This window comes from Phyllobates terribilis, unplaced genomic scaffold, assembly GCF_046119375.1.
Source record: "Phyllobates terribilis strain yellow unplaced genomic scaffold, ASM4611937v1 Scaffold_10__3_contigs__length_209671492, whole genome shotgun sequence".
Classification (NCBI taxonomy): Eukaryota; Metazoa; Chordata; class Amphibia; order Anura; family Dendrobatidae; genus Phyllobates; species Phyllobates terribilis.
The window spans coordinates 166,905,759-166,928,751 of NW_027362770.1; the positions used below are offsets into that span (position 1 = coordinate 166,905,759).

At 50.7% G+C, this 22,993-nt stretch overlaps 1 protein-coding gene across 2 annotated transcripts in view; it reads right to left on the bottom strand.

Moving 5' to 3' along the window:
• Nucleotides 1–22,993, bottom strand: part of FGD4 (FYVE, RhoGEF and PH domain containing 4) — a 217,600-nt gene that overhangs the window by 181,381 nt on the left and 13,226 nt on the right. The window contains exon 1 of one of the 2 annotated variants that reach the window (XM_073650088.1): nt 8,581–8,691. The exons of the other annotated variant lie outside the window; for it this stretch is intronic. Within the exon in view, the coding sequence (XP_073506189.1) occupies nt 8,581–8,590 (10 nt within the window). The 5' untranslated portion in view covers nt 8,591–8,691. Of the gene's footprint in view, nt 1–8,580; nt 8,692–22,993 lie in introns of those variants that run through there. 2 annotated transcript variants of the gene reach the window in all.

The following is a 22,993-nucleotide window of genomic DNA, read 5'->3' on the forward strand; positions in this document are numbered from 1 at the left end:
CGATCAGCGAAGCAGTGTTTAAATTTGGCGCCTATATCGCAGATTGGTCACGGCCGGCGGTCACGACTAATCAGCAGAGCGGGGTTTAAATTTTGCGCCAATACTGCTGATTGTTCGCGGCCGGCGACCGCAACCAATCAGCACAGCGGTGTTTAACTTTAGCGCCAAGATCACCGATTGGTCCGGTGCAGAGACCGCGACCAATCAGCGAATCGTATTGGTGAGGACCGGGGAGCGCCGCTGCCTGTACCGCTACTTCCGCTGCGAGAAGCCGGGACATGAGCGACTGCTCGCAGCAGAAGTATCCCGACCCGCAGCGCCGCTCCCCGGTCCTCCCTTGACATCCTAGCCGCTGATCTCCCGACAGTAGCCGCATGGTGTTACTAAGGTCCTGACATTCGTGTTCAATATCGCTGATTGGTCGCGGGCGCTGCCCGCGACCAATCACCGATTTCCGCGCCACATTTAAATAGCGACCGCGACCAATCAGCACAGCGGTGTTTAAATGTGTCTGCAAGATCGGTGATTGGTCGCGTCCGCTATTTAAATGTGGCGCCCACAGCGGTGTTTAACTTTGGGTCCAAGATCAGTGATTGGTCGAGGCGAGAGATCGCAACCAATCATCGAATCGTGTTGCGGAGGACCGGGGAGCGCCGCTGCCTGTGCGGCTACTTCCGCTGCGAGAACCCGGGACATGAGTGGGCGCTCGCAGCAGAAGTATCCCGCCTAGCAGCTCCGCTCCCCGGTCCTCCCTTGACACCCTAGCCGCATGGATGTCAGCGCCGCTGCCTGTACGGCTACTTCCGCTGCGAGAACACGGGACATGAGCGGGCGCTCGCAGCAGAAGTATCCCGCCCCGCAGCGCCGCTCCCCGGTCCTCCCTTCACACCCTAGCCGCATGGAGGTCAGCGTCGCCGGCGGTCGGGAGATGAGCGCCTCGCGCCGGTCATCTCCCGGCTGCATCGCCGCTGAGCTCCGTCCCGCAGATGAGCCGCTAACTGCCGCCATCTTTTTTCAGAAATCCCGCGGCGCTGATTGGCCGCTGCCGGACCAATGAGCGACGCGAGATTTCCTGGACAGACAGACGGGATAAGACGATTATATATATATAGATTGAAAAATAATTTTGCACATTACATAGACAGAATATAAATTTTAATGGGTAATATGTAATACCTCAGTTCTCCTGCGGGGGAGCTGCAGGGGAATTGAACACTTTCTGCCTGGCTTCCCCACCGATCACAACTGACCAGCAATTGTCTGGGCACCCTGTGATTATCGCAATCGCTGATGGCAGCAAGTGTTCTGTTCCCCTGCAGCTCCCCCGCAGGAGAAATGAGGCATTACACGGTACCCATTAAAATCTGCACTGAACGTCTGAGCATCAGGGCACCCTCTGATTAATCCATTTAGTGTGGATTGCGGACTATGGCTGAAAACTACTTAACTTGGAGAGGGAGTCCTTAATTCAGGATCCTCACCTCATATAATAAGTAATGTTGTGCATTACACGGACAGTATATTGATTTTAATAAGTTCTGTGTAATACCTCAGTTCTCCTGGAGGGGAGCTGCAGGGGAATGGAATACTTGTTGCCAGGTTTTCCCACCGATCACAACTGACCAGCGATTGTCTGAGCATCAGGGCACCTTGTGATTATCCCAAATGCTGATCAGCTGTGATCAGTGGGGAAACCTGGCATCAAGTGTCCAATTCCCCTGCAGCTCCCCCGCAGGAGAATTGAGGTATTACACAGTACCAAGTAAAATCCACACTGAATGTCTGAGCATCAGGGCACCCTCTGATTATCCCATTCAGTCTGAATTGTTGATTATGGCTGAAAAATATTTACCTTGGAGAGGGGGTCCTTAATTGAGGATCCTCACCTCTTATAAAAATTATTGTTTTGCATTACATGGACAGTATGTTGATTTTAATGGGTACTGTGTAATACCTCATTTCTACTGTGGGGGAGCTGCAGGGGAATTGAACATTTTCTGCCTGATTTCCCCACCAATAACAACTGACCAGCGATTGGGATAATCACAGGGTGCCCTGACAATCACTGATGGCAGCAAGTGTTTAATTGCTCTGCAGCTCCTCCACAGGAGAAATGAGGCATTACACAGTACCCATTAAAATCTGCACTGAATGTCTGAGCATCAGGACACCCTCTGATTATCCCATTTAGTGTGGATTGCGGACTATGGCTGAAAAATACTTACCTTGGAGAGGGAGTCCTTAATTCAGGATTCTCGCCTCCTATAATAAGTATTGTTTTGCATTACATGGACAGCATATTGATTTTAATGGGTTCTGTGTAATACCTCAGTTCTCCTGTGGAGGAGCTGCAGGGGAATTGAACACTTGCTGCCAGGTTTTCCCACCAGTATCACAACTAACCAGCGATTGCCTGAGTATCAGATCACCCTGTGATTATTCCAAATGCTGATCACCTGTAATCAGTGGGGAAACCTGGCAGCAAGTGTCCAATTTCCCTGCAGCTCCCCCGCAGGAGAATTGAGGTATTACACAATACCTATTAAAATCAATATACTGTCCATGTAAAGCACAACAATACGATTTATAAGAGGGGAGGACCCCCTCTCCAAGGTAAGTATTTCTGAGCCATAGCCAACAATCCACTGTGAATGATATAATCAGAGGGTGCCCTGATGCACATTCAGTGTGGACTAATAATGGCTGAAAAGTACTTACCCTGGAGAGGGGATCCTTTAATCATTATGCTCACCTCTTATAAAAAGCATTTTCATGCATTATCTCAGCATTTTTATTTTATTGTGTAATACCTTATGTCTCCTGCGGGGGAGCTGTAGAGGATTTGAACACATCTTCCCTGATCTTCCAAGCAATCATTGATTATGTTATCGACGGTGGACCCTTTTTACAAAAATGTATTATCGATAGCCCATAAATGCCCCAGAGGGGAATGCTCAGCTCCCTTTATAGTTCCACAGAAACCACTTCTCTCTAGACTACCAATCTACAAAAGTACAACTCCCAGCGTACACTATGAAAACTTTTCTGAACACAGTGCCCACAACCCGCCTTAGGGCTGACTGCAGAGTAGCAAATTTTGGTATGGCTTTCTAGAAAAAAAAAAAAAAAAAACAGCGCCACTGGTGTCTTCAGGTCATTTGTGGTATTGCAACTTGGCTGATTCATTTCAATAGTGCCAAGTTTCAATACCAGAAACAGACATGGACAGATGTGGCACTGTTTCTGCAAGAGGGCAGCCATTTTTTCTAGTCCTGTGCCATCCCTTCAAGGCTGATGCCAAAATCACTATGTGCCGCTGTGTAATGCAGGTGACCCCTAGGGTACTGCAACAAGCAAGTCGCCAAAAAATTCAACTGGGTCTGACTTTTTGCGACTTGCATGTCGTTGTCGCAGTTCCCTAGGGGCCGCAATGCACCTCCATTCAATTGTATTAGGTTTCAATGAACCAGTGTCAAGTAGCCATCTTTGGCCTGTGTTTCGGCCTAAGTCCATTTTTTAAAGCTGTCCTAGTTGCCCATAGCAACCAATGACAGCGCAGCTTTTATTTTACCAGAGCAGTTTTAAACATGAAAGCTGTGCTGTGATTGGTTGCTACGGGTAATAAAGGCTGTTTTGGTAAAAATGGTGTCCATTACCAAATCAGATTTAAGAGGGTAAAGTGCAAGTAAGGACAGGACTCTATAGCTGGAGAAATTCCGGTTCGGAAAGGGAGGACTATCCTCGCCTCATGGATGGCGCCCCCTCCTCGGCCATGCACCTCAGGCTCTCATTGGTTATTACGAGCGGAGTTTCATCTCCCTGCCGTAGCGTAATAACATAGCAATATGCCGCGTTATTAACAGTCGTGTAAATCTAATTACGGATGAATTAAGCGGATGGAAATGTGACCGTCTCTCCTGTAATGTGACAGTATGATGGATTTACAGGCCGGGTCTATACAATTATCCTATAAACCCCATAACAAAATCCCCCGTACTCAACGAATCAATATGATGTGTAAAAAAATACAGCCGCATATGGGGTCTCGGGGTCAGAATCCCACCAAGGACAACATCTGTGAGCAGCGTCGGACTGGCCTGATGGGACACCGGAAAACTCTCCGGTGGGCCCCCGTGCTGGATATAGAGGGGCCCACCGGTAACTGTGGTTGTTAGAACGACCATAGGTCCTTCAGAGGCTGCGTGCTTCAGCGCACTGCGCATAGTATTAATGTTAAAATGGCCGCCAGCCTATCAAAGGCTGTGTGCGTCAGAGTGCGGCCTCTGATAGCAGTGACGTTCAATGGCTGTCTGTCTATGTGCAGGGCGCACAGGAAGCGAGAGACGGCGGAAAAGAGCGAGCGCGAGAGAGACGGCGGAAAAGAGCGAGCGCGAGAGAGACGGCGGAAAAGAGCGAGCGCGAGAGAGACGGCGGAAAAGAGCGAGCGCGAGACAGGCGGCGGAAAAGAGCGAGCGCGAGACAGGCGGCGGAAAAGAGCGAGCGCGAGACAGGCGGCGGAAAAGAGCGAGCGCGAGACAGGCGGCGGAAAAGAGCGAGCGCGAGACAGGCGGCGGAAAAGAGCGAGCGAGAGACACGACGGCGGAAAAGAGCGCGCGAGAGACACGACGGCGGAAAAGAGCGCGCGAGAGACACGACGGCGGAAAAGAGCGCGCGAGAGACACGACGGCGGAAAAGAGCGCGCGAGAGACACGACGGCGGAAAAGAGCGCGCGAGAGACACGACGGCGGAAAAGAGCGCGCGAGAGACACGACGGCGGAAAAGAGCGCGCGAGAGACACGACGGCGGAAAAGAGCGCGCGAGAGACACGACGGCGGAAAAGAGCGCGCGAGAGACACGACGGCGGAAAAGAGCGCGCGAGAGACACGACGGCGGAAAAGAGCGCGCGAGAGACACGACGGCGGAAAAGAGCGCGCGAGAGACACGACGGCGGAAAAGAGCGCGCGAGAGACACGACGGCGGAAAAGAGCGCGCGAGAGACACGACGGCGGAAAAGAGCGCGCGAGAGACACGACGGCGGAAAAGAGCGCGCGAGAGACACGACGGCGGAAAAGAGCGCGCGAGAGACACGACGGCGGAAAAGAGCGCGCGAGAGACACGACGGCGGAAAAGAGCGCGCGAGAGACACGACGGCGGAAAAGAGCGCGCGAGAGACACGACGGCGGAAAAGAGCGCGCGAGAGACACGACGGCGGAAAAGAGCGCGCGAGAGACACGACGGCGGAAAAGAGCGAGCGAGAGACACGACGGCGGAAAAGAGCGAGCGAGAGACACGACGGCGGAAAAGAGCGAGCGAGAGACACGACGGCGGAAAAGAGCGAGCGCGAGACAGGCGGCGGAAAAGAGCGAGCGAGAAACAGGCGGCGGAAAAGAGCGAGCGCGAGACAGGCGGCGGAAAAGAGCGAGCGCGAGACAGGCGGCGGAAAAGAGCGAGCGCGAGACAGGCGGCGGAAAAGAGCGAGCGCGAGACAGGCGGCGGAAAAGAGCGAGCGCGAGACAGGCGGCGGAAAAGAGCGAGCGCGAGACAGGCGGCGGAAAAGAGCGAGCGCGAGACAGGCGGCGGAAAAGAGCGAGCGCGAGACAGGCGGCGGAAAAGAGCGAGCGAGAGACACGGCGGCGGAAAAGAGCGAGCGAGAGACACGACGGCGGAAAAGAGCGAGCGAGAGACACGACGGCGGAAAAGAGCGCGCGAGAGACACGACGGCGGAAAAGAGCGCGCGAGAGACACGACGGCGGAAAAGAGCGCGCGAGAGACACGACGGCGGAAAAGAGCGCGCGAGAGACACGACGGCGGAAAAGAGCGCGCGAGAGACACGACGGCGGAAAAGAGCGAGCGAGAGACACGACGGCGGAAAAGAGCGAGCGAGAGACACGACGGCGGAAAAGAGCGAGCGAGAGACACGACGGCGGAAAAGAGCGAGCGAGAGACACGACGGCGGAAAAGAGCGAGCGAGAGACACGACGGCGGAAAAGAGCGAGCGAGAGACACGACGGCGGAAAAGAGCGAGCGAGAGACACGACGGCGGAAAAGAGCGAGCGAGAGACACGACGGCGGAAAAGAGCGAGCGAGAGACACGACGGCGGAAAAGAGCGAGCGAGAGACACGACGGCGGAAAAGAGCGAGCGAGAGACACGACGGCGGAAAAGAGCGAGCGAGAGACACGACGGCGGAAAAGAGCGAGCGAGAGACACGACGGCGGAAAAGAGCGAGCGAGAGACACGACGGCGGAAAAGAGCGAGCGAGAGACACGACGGCGGAAAAGAGCGAGAGAGACACGACGGCGGAAAAGAGCGAGAGAGACACGACGGCGGAAAAGAGCGAGAGAGACACGACGGCGGAAAAGAGCGAGAGAGAGAGATAACGGAAAAGCGAGATGGACAAGAGAGGAAAAAAATGGAAGAGAGAGAGGGAGATGGAAAATACAGAGAGGACGGCAGCATTCTGGGTGACAGTCGCTCCTAATTCATTAATGGTGCACACCGTCTAATGAATGACGATCAGGTGACTGTTCTCCATCTAGCTCTATATGAAGATTGGCGGGCACTATGGCAGTCTTAGTGAATCTCCCCCATCTCCTCTGCATATGCAATTAAAAGCTATTATTCCCTGTTACCAGCCATTACAGGCTGGGAAGAGGTGGACTGATTTTCTTCAATAGAATAATGTTTTAGGGGTATATTAAATAGCATACAAAGGCGGAGGGGGGTGCGGTTACAGATTTTATATTGGGACCCGGGAACTTAAAGATACACATAGTGAACACACAAGATCGACTCCCCTCACCCTCCCTCCATAAACGGTGTAATGGCCTCCTTGCCTGAGAGTCCAGCACCAAATATGGCTTTCTGTTCCCAGCGATTGTAATCTGGGATCTCGTTCTTATGTTCCAGCTTTTACAATCTCTATAAATCTAAGCCTCTGATGGTTTATACAAGGGAACGTTCCGCAGATGAGTTGGAGAAACAACAGAGACCTTTCCAAGTTGAGATATGAAGCAGATCTCACGATAAAGCCTATTACAGGTTCGCTACAATGAGACAAATAATGCATACCGCCATATAGTAACAACATAATACTGGCGCAACTATTACACCACAAAAGCAAAAAAGAAAATCCTCAAAATATTCAGTTCTTACAAAAGAACACGACTGCCAGCAATAATAGATAGAGGAGAGGGGGGGCGCCATTGAGTAATAATTCCATGTTGCAGGGCCTGAGGAGAATGGGCAATGTTGTAAGTATTGGAAAGGCACCTAACACCCATGGCTACTTTTAAGGGTGACAAGCTAGTCTCTCGGTCCTCTTTTGAAGGCACAAATCTGAAAACACTACAACCACCCAGTATATTATATAAGTATTAATCACTGTATGGCGGTATTATTTAGGAATTGAATTGTAATATTATGCGAGATCCGTGTAACAGTATTTTATGGACTCCTTAAGGAAATATTATTGAGACACTTTTATATGGGAACTATGTGGTGGTATTATGTGGGCTGTATAAAGCGATATGACCATAGCAACATATGGCGGTATGGAAGTAGAAGCATTACGTAGGCTAAAATCATTGGAAAAAAATGTAAAAAAGGGGAATCCTACCTTTGTGGCTGCCCATAGACTAATTTTTACTATAAAACCAGCTATATGGAAGGAGTCTGGTGCCTACCTAAGTTATAGCGATATATACAGCTTGTCTATGGTTCTGCACCTCTAACTATTTAAAGGGGTAGAGGGAAAAACGAGGGTAGTTTCCGACACAACCAACTGGATAAAAACTAAGTTTATTGAATCAAGTTAAAAGTCCATAAAAGTTAAAAACCTCACCAGCAGGTACGGCACCCGCTGGTTTCTAATGAAAGCACCGGATCCACCTATACTACCAGCGTGAACAGCGCCAACCTTCTCCCCTACCGCCTTACTTAAAGGGGTACTCCATCTACAAAAATACAAGGCCTCTCTGTAGGATAATAGATGCCCTGTGACCACCATTTTGCACCATAGTAGGGGTTGGATGATAAAGGGTATAAAAAAGATAAAGAAGATGGAATCAAAAAGGTGCCACCTCTCATGGACACTATATATGTCTATAGTCGGAATATCCTTTTAAGAATACGTACACTCTACTTAATGTACGTCCAACTAGCAAAAAATATTATCTTATGTCTAAAATCTGTTTTCAGAAACCAAAACCACAAAAAAAACCTCCATAAACCCCCTAAAAAACAGCAAAACTATCGATAACCTAAAAAAAGCAAAAGATAGCATAATAATAGTACAACTGTCTAATCATAAGACACAAAGTAGGCTGCAAACTCATTACGGCCAAACCACATAGGAAGAAAAGTGAAGAGGAACTGGTGGGTGTGCGTTACCTGCCTATATAGGGTTGCATGCCGATGTAGGGGGTACAAGGGTAACCGTTGCACCTGAGACCCATATATCCCCCTATGCCGCATAAAAGACACCTGTATTATCAAGTGACACATGGTAGATGGAGGGGGCCGAGGTTTAGGGCCCAGGAAGTGTGTATTATTAAAAGCAGAGAAAATGGTTCATACTCACACCCCCCCATGAGCGTCTCCTCTCCTCCGATTGTCTCTACATTTCTGCAAGGAAGTCTGCCAAAAATCCTCTCTCAGAACCATACGTCTCGATCGAGCCGCGTCGCTGCCAGCGTTAACATTAAGGCAGCTTTATAGGAAATGCTGTATATTTTGTAAAGCTGTGAACAATTTGCAACCACAGGAAACTTGCGAGAGCATTTCAAAACAAGGAGGAAACGGTTCCTCACAATTGTTATTTTGGATTGTTCGAAGCCCTGTCGCTTACCTTCCCGGCTTCCTTGCCATGTACGCACCGTGCATTCGTCATACAGAAGAAGACAAATATATCTGTAAAGAGTTACGTAGAATACGAGGAGGGGGTGTATTTACTATTTTTGCTTCCTTTTTTTGGTCGAAGACTAAATTAGATCTAGGAAGAAGACTGAAGAACCAAGCTTATCAGAAAGTGGGAGGAAACCAATGTGGACATTGATAGAACCTACAAGTCCATGCAGATAGGTCATTGGTGTGGTGAGAAGCCATGGCCCATTGGTACAAATGGGTCAAATAGGCTTTCAGGACAGTATTGAGTCAAAGAAGGGTCCTTGAGGCTAGGAGTTTGAGAAATTGTATTGACCTAGTGGCTCTTGGCTCCAGTACGTGGGAGATGGGTAGATAAAAGGTGGATTGGTAGAGAAAGGATGATCAATGGTGGGTTTAATAAGTACAAGGGTGACACTCGATTGAAAAATATCCATCAACTCCATGATTATGATGATCAATGACTGGAGATCAGCAATTTGATTTGCGTTGTCCTGATTTGGCACCCAAACAGGTCCTCTGTGGCAGCCAATCTTCCCTTCTATGACTGGCATCCTCGGCACCTCTGGTGCTACCTTGGCCCCGCGACTGTCAAGATATTTTGTGAGGCTTAGTCACTAGGTCGTTACACTATGCCGTTGTAGGACCTTGTAAGAGGTCTTCCATGCTTTTGTGACTACCTAAAATAAAAAGATGGACACTGACGGAACAGAAGTTTAGTGGCGCACAAAAGTGAATAGCTCCATTGGTGATTCCATCCAAAGGTTGGACCTTTCGTGGAGCACTTTTGGCAAACGTTTGTGGCTCCTTTGAGACTTCCATCTAAAATAATCAAAAATGGGAATTTTTCAGTGTTTTAGATGGAAGGCTGAAAAGGAGCCACAAACGTTTGCCAAAAGTGCCCAACAAAGGTCCAACCTTAACCTCATATCATTCTCGCCCTCAAAACGAAATGCAAATCCTTGAGTCCTTTGTGGTAAACTTGGACATTTTTGCTCAATTTTGGATTGATCCTCTACTTTGAATTTTGACTACAGTGACTCTGGTGATCTTGTATGATCTTGGTGATCTGGTGATGCGCCATTACAACCAATCCTAGACCATGTCCATAATGTTCACCATGATAAAATGTACATTGGCCAAGGCTTCCATCTAGAGAGCATCATTTTCCACCTAGGAGGAACAAAGAGGACACGTAACCAGTCTCTGATCTGCCCGATCTTGACCCTAATGAAAAGAGAAGTCTGCTCAATCGAGGTTTGAACAATCAAGTTCACCCAAAAAAGTAAATTACTTTTAATTTAATAATTCACATGAAAATTTAGCTTTGACGTTCAATTTATATTAGACTCATTAAAAAATATATATATATATATATATATATATATATAGTCTAGTAGAAATCTTTATAGTCTCCAGAGGAACAGAGCAGATCTGAACTCGGTGTCTTACTCTTCAATTTATCTAAATGACAGGAAATTTCTCAAAGCTGGAAAATGTCAACTTCTTTCATGTCGGAAAGGTTCCCTGGTCTTTGTGAATAGGATTTTTTTTTTTGTTTTGAGGAAAGACTGGTCTACAGCACATGCCAGTAGTAATGGAGATTAATCAGTAATCCTAATGTATTTATCTTTAACCCATTAGCCAGTTAATGCACCAACAAGAGCCTTTTATTATGCTGGGCTGGGAGAAGTGGTGAAAAGAAAAGAGAGTAAACAATGGTGATGTGATAATGGGGTCATTCGCCTTCTGGGTCCCGAAATAGGAATTTTATGTAAAGATCGGACTATACATTTACTGGGGGCTTTGTCCGAGATTGGAAGAAGAAAAAAAAACAGTCTCGATTTTCCATGAACAGCGTTCTTCTACTTCATTAGCTTTGGCAGCAGCTTGTCTTCCCTAGGATCAAAGTGATCAGACATGCTGAAACCCCTCAGCCTAATCCTTCTTACTCTCCTTTTCTTATTCAATATATATGCTTGCTTGTCTGAGGCTTCAGATTGGGGGTGTTAGGAGGAAGAGCTGCCGGGAGGAAGAGCTGCCAGCTGAACACGCAATCTAGACAACTAAGGAAAGTTTTCTAAAAGTGATAATGACGCGCCCCCTGGGCCATGTTCAAGGGATACCCGGAGCCGGATCTGGATAGGGGTAGTAGTCCTTGTGGCGGTGACCCGGTCCGTGCCCAGGGTGTCAGACTAAGTGGCGGTATATTAGCAGTAGATGTAGGACGACTACGCCACCCGTTGAATGCAGCTATGGAGCTGCCGCTGCAGGGCAGACCGCTGAGGCCGGTGGAAGGATGGTGCAGCGTGGATGGTATAACCCCCAACGGGAGGGGTATGGCCTCAGGGCAGCCGACGTGGATGATGGGGGTAGTAGGAACCACTCAGAGACGATGCGGTGTAATTCAGGGTCTTTACTGGTGACAAAGATAGACCCTCCCGGAGTACTGGCTAGCGGTCGGGGCCTGGTCAGTCCTTGAGCAGATGGGATCCCCCTTGGCCAGGCGGAGTTGTAGGCCTCCCCAACTAATTGTACTCTTCTGGCTTCCTTGCTAGAGGCGGGTAAAGGTAGCCCACGTCCCTGAGTGTACCGTGTGGTGCTCACCCGTATGGCCGGTGACTCGGGGCCTTCTAGTGGCTTCCGCTCCACGACGGCGGTGCTGGTCCCACGCGTGTGACCGTGCCTTCGGGTTTCTTGGCCAGAGGACCTGAAATCCCCTGCCGGTCGGTTTCTGCTGCTGGGTCAAGGTTAATCCCCACAGCCTCGGACTCCGGGTCCGGTGGTAACTCTTCAATCAGGGCGAGCTCTTCAGCTGCCAGCCCCTGATTCCTTTTAGCACTGCTCCCACTGAGCTCCTGATCTTTCTTTCCTAAGCTGCTCCTCTCCAGACCAGACTATGTCTCTGTCTGGGACTCCTCTTCTTCCCTTCTCCTAACCCTGCCTCAGCCCCAGTTTTATATAGGGGAAGTTCTTCCCCTCCCAGGACTGGGCAGGAGGTGTGGCATGCATAGGATTCCTGACCAAGAGACCTCCCACCTGCTCTCAGACATAACATTGCTATTACTGTGGAGACCAGACCCCTGGGGTGCCACATTCCCCCCTAGTGAAAGTTAGTACTCCGGGACTAAACATACTTTTGTAAACATAACAAGGTGCAAACAATAACATTCTGATAGAGACAACACATAAGGTGGTCACGGCGTGTCCGCAACCGGGTGTAACTTTTGAGGAAAACAAGGGTGTCCATTTCACCAACACAGGGAGACGTAACCAGGTAGGGGTCTGTCCTGCCCCGAGTCCTTAACAGTCTTTCAGTCCGTCCTGGGTTACGCTCCAACTATATGCACAAAGGATTCCCGGTAAATCCACCAAAGACTCCTATAAATAACTAGAAACACATAATTATACACAAGCAACAATAAACAGGTAAACATTAATAAAATAGTTTGAACATTTAGATCCTCCACCGTATGGGCAGCTGGCCTTTAGTGACCCTAGTGGACCTACGGGGCTGGTTGATTGGTCCTGAGCTACAGGGTATAGGAGCTGTCAAGGGTAAACTGGGCAGCCGTCTACGGACTCTTTGGCTCACTAGGGGTATGGCAGGCTCACTATAAGCAGAGGGTTGATTTTCCTGGTCTGCTTGTGTGGGGCCTTCTGCCTCCTGGACCGGCTGTTCTTCCAGTTCTACCTGTGTCTCCGTAGGCACTTGGGATGCTGGTTGGAGGAACGTGAGGACGGGTACCACAACAGCACCATTGACTTGAGTCCAAGACCGGAGGGAAGTCTCCGAGCACAGTACTAACCATATCTTCCCTTTCCTCTACGGGTCGAGGGTCCTCTTGTTCCTCTTCAGGGTTCCGTAGCTGTTCGGGACACTTCTTTAGGTGATCCCGGGATACAATGGCTGTGGTTTCCCCTCCGTCTTTACTGATTGTACAGACCTTTGGGTTGTCGTGGCTTGAGGGCAGTACGGTGTACGGGTCCTTCTCCCATTGGTCGTCCAACTTGTGGAGCCGTCTTTTCCTCTTCAAGACCTGCTCTCCGGGCACCAGGGGAACAGCGGGAGCATACTGGTTGTAGGTTTTCTCTTGTCTTTCCCTAGCTTGACAGAGACTACGCTCCACGCTCTCCTGTACTTTTCGGTATTGCTGCTGCCTCTCTGTGTCCCAGTTGGCTTCTGGTGAAGTGTCCTCGGGTGTCAGGACTCCCATCTCCAGATCAACAGGAAGCTTACCAGGTCTTGCCCTCATTAGGTAAGCCGGGGTACAGTTGGTGGAACCTACAGGGATGTGGTTGTATAGGTCCACCAGGTCGGGCAGCTTCTCAGGCCACAGACTGCGTTCCTCCAGGGGCAATGTTTTCAGGAGATCTATCACCACCTGGTTCATTTTCTCACAAAGTCCATTAGTTTGCGGGTGATAGGGTGTTGTTCTTATCTTCCGGCATCCATACAGGGTGCAGAACTCCTGGAAGACCTCCGCTTCAAAGGCAGGCCCCTGGTCCGTCAGCACCTGCTCCGGGTATCCATGCGGACGGCAGAAGTGCTGCTGGAAGGCTCTAGCTGCTGTGTGAGCCGTTAAGTCCTTGACGGGGACGACAACCAGGAACCGGGAGTAGTGATCCACGATGGTTAACGCGTAGACGTAGCCACTTCTGCTTGGGGTCAGTTTTACATGATCCAAGGCTACCAGTTCCAACGGCTGTCTGGTGATGATGGACCGCAGGGGAGTCTTCTGGCTGGCACGGTCCCTCCTTCTTAAGTTGCATGGGCCACAGTCTCTGCACCACCTCTCGATGGTTCCTCTCATGCCTACCCAATGGAACCGCCCGCGCAGCAGGAACTCCAGCTTCTTCCATCCGAAATGCCCAGCTCCGTCGTGGTATGCCTCCATCACCATAGCTGCGTCTCTTCTTGGCACCACTACTTGCCAGATTAGTTCATGCGTCCGGGAGTTAACCATTCTGCGGCACAACTTTCCCTTGTAAAGGAACAGTCGACTCTTCTCAGCCCACAGTTGCTTGGCTTCCTCCGGAGCGTCTGGGTCAAGGCGTGCATCTGGCCGAGTCAGCATCTCCTTTACCAGACGGACGGCAGGGTCACTGTCTTGCGTCTCCACCCAGTTGTAGTGAGGTAAGGGGTTCAACGTAGCGGTTTGCTTACTTCTTACACGGTGGGAATACTGGATAGTCCCATGACGGTGGAACGCGGGGAGCTCAACTTCTTCCAATCCCTCTGAATCTTCCCCTACGTCCGGTAGGTTTGGCATCCTGGACAGGGCGTCCGCGTTGGTATTGGAGCGTCCTGCCCGGTATTTGAGTGTAAACTCATAGTTGGACAAGCGGGCCATCCACCTCTGCTCTAGGGCACCGAGTCTTGCAGTGTCCAGGTGTGTCAACGGGTTGTTATCCGTGTACACGGTGAACCGGGAAGAAGCGAGGTAGTGCTTAAAGCGTTCGGTGACTGCCCACACCACTGCCAGGAACTCTAGCTTAAATGAGCTGTAATTCTCAGGGTTTCTTTCGGTGGGTCGCAGTTTTCGGCTGGCGTAAGCAATTACCCGTTCTTTCCCCTGCTGGATCTGGGATAGTACGGCTCCTAGCCCGATGTTACTGGCGTCGGTGTAGAGGATAAAGGGTTGGCTATAATCAGGGTACGCCAGGATTTCATCCCCCGTGAGGGCCATCTTCAGCTGGCGGAAGGACTCTTCTTCCAGCTTCTCCCATCTGAAGGGCGGCTTCTGGTTCTTGGCCTTCCTGGACTGGCCTATCAGGAGGTCCTGCATAGGAGCTGCCTTTTTGGTGAAACCGGGTATGAACCTTCGGTAGTAGCCTACCAACCCGAGGAACTGCCTCACTTCCTTTACGCTGGAGGGGCTTGGCCATTCCTTAATTGCGGTGATCTTATCAGGGTCGGGAGCCACTCCGTCAGCACTCACCACGTGTCCCAGGTACTGCACCTTTGGTTTCAGGAGGTGACACTTGGAGGGTTTCACCTTTAGGCCGTAGTTTGCCAGGGCTTCGAACACTTCTGCCAGGTGTTTCAGGTGGTCCTCGTAGGTCTTGGAGTAGACGATGACATCGTCCAGGTATAACAGGACCGTCTCAAAGTTCCGGTGTCCCAGACAGCACTCCATCAATCGCTGGAAGGTTCCTGGTGCGTTGCAGAGTCCAAACGGCATGCAGGTAAACTCGCTAAGTCCCATCGGGGTGGTGAATGCGGTCTTCTCCCGATCCGCCTCTGCTACAGGAACCTGCCAGTACCCGCTAGTGAGATCCAAGGTGGAGAAGAAGTTAGCAGATTTTAAAGCAGCCAAAGACTCCTCTATTCTTGGTAAGGGGTACGCATCCTTGTGTGTGATACGGTTAATTTTCCGGTAATCTACACACATTCTCATGGTGTTGTCTTTCTTTTTGACCAAGACTAGTGGAGCTGCCCAGGGGCTACAGCTATCCCTGATTACCCCAGCCTCCTTCATGTCTCTAAGCATCCCCTTGGCGTGTTGGTAGTGTGCAGGGGGTACGGGCCGATACCTCTCTTTTATGGGAGGATGGTCTCCCGTGGGGATGTGATGTTCTACCCCCTTGACTCGCCCGAAGTCTAACGGGTGTTTACTAAACACTCTCTCGTACTCTTGAACCACCCGGTAGACTCCCTGTTTCTGGTGGGAGGGAGTGGAGTCAGTACCCAAATGTAGTTGCTGACACCAATCCTCCATTATTTTCTCAGAGCCGTTACCTTCCTCCGGATGAGATGGAGGCAAGGGTTCCACAGACTGTATAGAATTTTGGTTGATAGTATATAATTTGGCTAGCGTAGCATACCGGGGCAGGTATACTTCCCTTTTCCCAATATTTATTATGCGAACGGGTACCCTCCCATGGCGTACATCAACTACCCCCCGGGCTGTCAAAATGGTGGGCCTACTGTCTGAGTAGACTGGCTCTACCATGGCCTGGTAATCTCTACCTCTCAGACCAATAGCTGCCCGGCACCAAATCATCATTTCACTTTTCGGGGGTATGGCAATAGGGAAAGGGTCACACATTCTTACGCTACCAATCTCACCGCCGGAGAGTTCCACTTGTTGCCGTCGCATCAGTGCCTGGATCTCTTTCTGGAGCACTCGCTGCTGGCCGGAGCTGGCGTTCTTGGCAACCTGCTGTAAAATGAAAATCACCTCTGCAAGACAATTTTCAATCACATTAGTTCCTAGAGTTATCTTTGGGTGACTCTCGCGCTTGTCAATGTCCACAATGATCAGTCCCTGTGCTGCCAGTTCGACTCTACCGATTTTAATGGTCATCTCTTTAAATCCGATCTGCGGCACGGGTTGACCATTGCTGGCAATGATACTCAAGTCGTCGTCAGGGTAGCGGGTTATATCCGAGTCATTCCAGTACTGCTTGAAGAGCACGTACGGGATGGTGGTGACCTGTGACCCGGTGTCCAGTAGGGCACTCATAGGAATGCCATCCAGTACCACAGGCAAGACTGGACGTCCTCCCACATATTTGTCGCGCCAGCTCGATGGGCCTGGTGATCTTTTTCCTGGGGGTTGGCCCTCTACCCCAGGTTGTGCCAGTTTAAAGGACAGTACCTTGCCATATGTCCGGGTTGATTGCAGCGGCGGCAGATGGGTTGTCCGTCCTCGTTGTATCGGTCGCTGGGTCTTCCTCTGGCCGGTGGGGTCCTCCTTGGTCGACGCCACGGGATGTCCTCCGGTCCGGATGCCAGCTGGATCTTCCCTGGAGTGGAAACCTGTAAAGACTGCACAGTTCGGGTTAGCGCAGCAACGCTTTTAGCTAGCTCTTGGACCTGATGGTGCAGGTCTGGAGCCGGGTCATTGTTCAAAGCCTGCGCATCAGCCCCCACAGGCCCTGCCGACAAGGGCGCCGCCTCCTGGTGGTAAGTGATAGCTGGGTGCCTGTGGGTCACAACGCCACCCGGTGCCGGTTCTCGGAGCACCCGGATGGCTCTGTCCTTGAACTGTGCAAAGTCCAGATGAGGATCCTGTAAGGCTAGGGCCCGCAACTGGGTTCGGTGGACATTGCAATATAGTCCCTCTATAAATTGTTCGGTCAACAGCCTGTCCTCGTTTCCCACGCTGTCGGGGTCGGTCTGCTTAATGGCTCTCAGGGCCTCTTGTAGGTTTAGTGCATATTCCCTTATACTCTCATGTGCTCGCTGCTTGCACCCATAGAATTTAAGCTTAATCTCGGCTGAGGTGCGGGTATCAAAGGTGTCCCTCAGCCGGGTTAATATCCCCGCGACAGTCCTCCTCCCAGGTGGCCAGGACTTTACCTCCCTTTGGGCTGCCCCGGTTAGTTGAGCCACCAGGATGCTCACTTTTTGCTCTTCTGTGAGGGGGTACACCTGGAAGAGGCTATCCAGCTTTTCTCTAAAGTCATTCAGGGTATGTGACTCCCCTGAGTATTGGGGTAGCCAGGCTGCTCCCGGGATATAGGGCATGGTAAAAGGCATGACTGCAGCAGCGCTGGCGCTGGCGGGGGTTGAGGCAGTGAAGCTCTCCTCCGTATCCGACATCTTCCTCCCCCCTAGTGGACCGTGGCCTACCTTGCGATGATCCTCTTCCGTAGGCCGCGGCTCCGCAGTGGATCGTCAAGGTTGAGGACCTTCCGTCGCGCTCCTGTGACGTCAGCGTCTGCTGGGCTCCTTCCAGGACCTTACGCGACGTCTGGACGTGAGGCGGGGCTTCAGTTCTCGCGCGCTTTTTGAGTCCACGCCCCTCTTCTTCCCGCGTGGCGTCTTCAAGATGGCGTCCAACGGCGGGAAAACTCCACGGAAGGCGGGAAGAAGGCTGAAAATGGCGCCGGATGGCGGGAATCTTCACCGATGGCGGGAAGAAGGCTGAAGATGGCGCCGGATGGCGGGAATCTTCGCCACAGGTAAGTTTAAAAGTCTCTTTTTTTCAGGCACGCAGTACCCGGCGGTTGCGGGCACGTAATCCTGCCGACTACGCCAAAAGCTGACGCGCCCCCTGGGCCATGTTCAAGGGATACCCGGAGCCGGATCTGGATAGGGGTAGTAGTCCTTGTGGCGGTGACCCGGTCCGTGCCCAGGGTGTCAGACTAAGTGGCGGTATATTAGCAGTAGATGTAGGACGACTACGCCACCCGTTGAATGCAGCTATGGAGCTGCCGCTGCAGGGCAGACCGCTGAGGCCGGTGGAAGGATGGTGCAGCGTGGATGGTATAACCCCCAACGGGAGGGGTATGGCCTCAGGGCAGCCGACGTGGATGATGGGGGTAGTAGGAACCACTCCGAGACGATGCGGTGTAATTCAGGGTCTTTACTGGTGACAAAGATAGACCCTCCCGGAGTACTGGCTAGCGGTCGGGGCCTGGTCAGTCCTTGAGCAGATGGGATCCCCCTTGGCCAGGCGGAGTTGTAGGCCTCCCCAACTAATTGTACTCTTCTGGTTTCCTTGCTAGAGGCGGGTAAAGGTAGCCCACGTCCCTGAGTGTACCGTGTGGTGCTCACCCGTATGGCCGGTGACTCGGGGCCTTCTAGTGGCTTCCGCTCCACGACGGCGGTGCTGGTCCCACGCGTGTGACCGTGCCTTCGGGTTTCTTGGCCAGAGGACCTGAAATCCCCTGCCGGTCGGTTTCTGCTGCTGGGTCAAGGTTAATCCCCACAGCCTCGGACTCCGGGTCCGGTGGTAACTCTTCAATCAGGGCGAGCTCTTCAGCTGCCAGCCCCTGATTCCTTTTAGCACTGCTCCCACTGAGCTCCTGATCTTTCTTTCCTAAGCTGCTCCTCTCCAAACCAGACTATGTCTCTGTCTGGGACTCCTCTTCTTCCCTTCTCCTAACCCTGCCTCAGCCCCAGTTTTATATAGGGGAAGTTCTTCCCCTCCCAGGACTGGGCAGGAGGTGTGGCATGCATAGGATTCCTGACCAAGAGACCTCCCACCTGCTCTCAGACATAACATTGCTATTACTGTGGAGACCAGACCCCTGGGGTGCCACAATAACAGGTAGTGACGGCTATTATAGCTCTTACTGACGTCACCCCCCCCCCCAACACCTAGAAGTTTCCATTTGCTTGGTTATAAGTTTATACTTAGTTTACTCCCAGAACTGTGGCTAGGTTTCCCTTCACCTTGGGAAAAGTTCCGCCTTCACCCTTTATCTAAATACCCCAGCCTAGATATAAAATAATTTGTTGGCAGTCACCCTCTCACGCAGTGGTGTAATTAGAGTCCAATGGGTCCCAGTGCAAAATTTGGACCCGCTTCCCCTCTAAATGTAATAATGTCTTCCATCCTGGGCCCCTTCCTGGCATAATATCCTCCATCCTGGGCCCCTTCTAGTATTAATGCCCCCATCCTGATATAATACCTCCATCCTGGTCCTCATCCTGGTATAATGTCTCCCTTCCTGGCATAATATCATCTATCCTGTGCCCCTTTCCTGGCATAATATCCTCCATCCTGGGCCCCTTTCCTGGCATAATGTCCTCCATCCTGGGCCCCTTCCTGGTATAATGTCCTCCATCCTGGGCCCCTTCCTGGCATAATGTCCTCCATCCTGGGACCCTTCCTGGCATAATGTCCTCCATCCTGGGACCCTTCCTGGCATAATATCCTCCATCCTGGGCCCCTTGCTGGCATAATATCCTCCATCCTGGGCCCCTTGCTGGCATAATATCCTCCATCCTGGGCCCCTTGCTGGCATAATATCCTCCATCCTGGGCCCCTTGCTGGCATAATATCCTCCATCCTGGGCCCCCTGCTGGCATAATATCCTCCATCCTGGGCCCCTTGCTGGCATAATATCCTCCATCCTGGGCCCCTTGCTGGCATAATATCCTCCATCCTGGGCCCCCTGCTGGCATAATATCCTCCATCCTGGGCCCCTTGCAGTAATAATGTCCTTCATCCTGGGCCCCTTCTAGTAATAATGTCCTTCATTCTGGGCCCCTTCCTGGTATAATGTCCTCCATCCTGTACCATTTCCAGTAATAATATCCCCCATCCTTGGCCTCTTGCAATAACAATGTCTATCATCCTATGTGATCGTTACGCACTGGTTTCGCACCACCTAGCTACACCCCTGCATGCCACCATTCAACAAGATTCCTCTCCGCCTCCTGTTATCACAATGCAATGACTTGTCTTCCGGCATAGGGATGAGGATGTCACTGTAGATGGGTTCCTTGCCGCAATCTGATTGGAGGCATGGTAACAAGTTTTTACTTATACATTTCCAGCAGGAATAACAGAGGAACGCCACAATGCGAAATGGGCATGAGAGGAGAACTAAAAAAAAATTTTTTAAACCAATCTTGGGTCAGTACCCAACGTGTGTGACCTTCTCATGCTCTTCACCATAGACACAAAAGTGACCGACCTTTCACTTTCTGCAGCGAGCGGAGTACGCCCATGCATGTCAATGCCCCACACGAGTGCCGAGCTGCCAGAGCACAACTTATCTCGGCATCATTGACGGAAAATGGACTTTCTCACCGGAGTTTCACAACCCTGAGCGGTTTCCTTTTTCATCAAAAAACTTCCATCAACCCAAGAAGAAAAAAAAAGGATCTGAGCAACTCTGAAATATTCCAGTACCGTATAGTGTACGCAGGTCTTAGTGGTAACTAAACTTTGCTTCCCTTTAACCTCTTAGATGCTGCATTACGTGCTGGGCAGGCGTCATTATGTAACATTAGTGACGTGCCTACTACTTTCACTAATATCAGACACCTTCTGTACCGAAGAAACAGCGCCACTCTTATCCAGGGACTGTGATCGGTATTGCAGCTCAGTCCTAGTCACTTTAATGCAAATCAGCTGTAATACCAGACACAGCCAGCTGATACGTGTGGCACTGTTTCTACAACCTTTTTCATTGTTTCCTTCCTTTATTCCAAGAGCCATAAGGGGTGGGGAATTCCAAGTGCATCGAAATTAAAAAAAACCTCATTACCGCCATTACTTTTTCAGCTTTGTTTTTATGGCATTCCAAACTTACATAGTGCTGATAAAAAAAAAAAAAAAAAATTCTCAGAAATTAGTGATAAAAACAACATTTTTCAGATTCGTAAGTATTTTGTTTTTTCCGCCAATGGAGATTTATTTGTTTATTTTTAAACTGGGAAGAAGGGAAGGGATTTCAATTTTTAGCCCCACTAGGGGACTTGAACCTGCGATCGCCATTTGATCAATTGTTATGAATTTTGCAATACCAAGTTAGTATAGTACATAGTTAAAATGATGGCCTCCTCCAAATCCTATGCTGGTCTCCACAGGAGGACCAAGATCAATCGTGTATTGCAAATAGCGGCAGGCCACTATGGATCCTGTGAGTCTGGGGGGGGACCAGTGCCAGCAACTGGCCCCCTCCCCCCCAACATCGCACTTTCAACTGTATCGGCTATATGTGGGTCATTATACTGTTTGGAAGGCTAGTGGGGGGCCATTTATTCTGTATTTGACCAATTATACAGTGTGGAGGTTTGCGTGAGATCCATCATGTTGTGTGGGGGCCAACAGGCGGCGACGAGGGGCGCGTTGGGGCCAACAGGTGGCGACGAGGGGCGCGTTGGAGCCAACAGGCGGCGACGAGGGGCGCGTTGGGGCCAACAGGCGGCGACGAGGGGCGCGTTGGGGCCAACAGGCGGCGACGAGGGGCGCGTTGGGGCCAACAGGCGGCGACGAGGGGCGCGTTGGGGCCAACAGGCGGCGACGAGGGGCGCGTTGGGGCCAACAGGCGGCGACGAGGGGCGCGTTGGGGCCAACAGGCGGCGACGAGGGGCGCGTTGGGGCCAACAGATGGCATGGAGGGTTATGTTAGGGCCACTATAATGTATGTAGGGCCCCATGATTTCTATGTACACCACTGACCAAGATGGCAGCAACTATGGCCTTTAGGAGGCCCATGGCTGTTAAAGCAACTGATCGGCACTCGGTTGGGAAGGGCTGATGAGAGTGTGCTCAAAGTCTAATATTCTCATCCTTTTTCCAAACATCTTTTCTTTCCAGTGGCTAACAATAGCAGGACTTTATTCCATACCATTTTCGTAGCCAGGGAAGGACCGGTCTTCCCATAATGCATTTCTCTAGAGTGACCTACATGGCCATTTTGTGAAAACCCCAACCTGTCCTATTTATCTGTCAAAGGAAATTAGCACAAGGGATAAGAAAAAGAAGAGACGTTCTGTGCCTCCATAATAGAAGGAAGGCTTCAATTCACACGTAGACCCGAGAGAGTCCTCTCAAGTGATTTTAGAAGCATTTCTCCGAAGACCCTTAAAATCTCTTTCTGATGGGCCGATATCAGTGGCAGAGGGGGCGCACCGGCTTTATCCAACTCCGGGATGGAAAATCAATATTTATGAATTAGCGTCAAGAGAGATGAGAAAGGCACAATTAAAATTGATTGGTTGGTAAATCAACTGGACGGCATTCGGGGGAAGGGAAAGCAGGGACCGTTCACTTGGAACAGGGAACGTTTAAAGAGGACCTGTCACTTACCATAAATATATAATTTTAGTACCTGCTGTAAATGCCGCTGTTCTCCTGAATCCGGAGATGTTTCTCTTTTGTTCCTGCGCCTCTCCGTTCCCGAGATATGACCCTTTCTTCCCTGAAAATATATCTAGTCTTTTTTAGCCAAGTGGGCGTGGTGCTAAAAAAAAAAAAAAAAAAAAGAGAGACCCACAAAAGAAAAAGAGTTGAAGATCACGCCCAGTTGGCTAGAAAGACTAGATCAGGAAGAGGAGGCCATATCTCCGGAACAGAAAGGCGCAGGAACAAAAGAAAAACATCGTCGGATTCAGGAGAACAGCGGCATTTATGTCAAAATGTCATATTTAAGGCACGTGTGGCAGGTCCTCTCTTAAAGGGGCTGTCCATTGAAAACAAATTATCACACATTCACAGGATAGGTGATACTTTGATAAATCGAGTGGGGTTCTGACCACCGAGACCCACATCAAATCGGCAGAACGTTAGAATGGATCGGCAATGCGCAGTCTCAAAAATGGGGGTCCTAAACCAAAAATAATAGCTAGCACAATTGCCTAAAGAGGTAGACACTTAAAGTCAGCCGCACACATTAGATTAACGTCAGCTGAAGCAGCC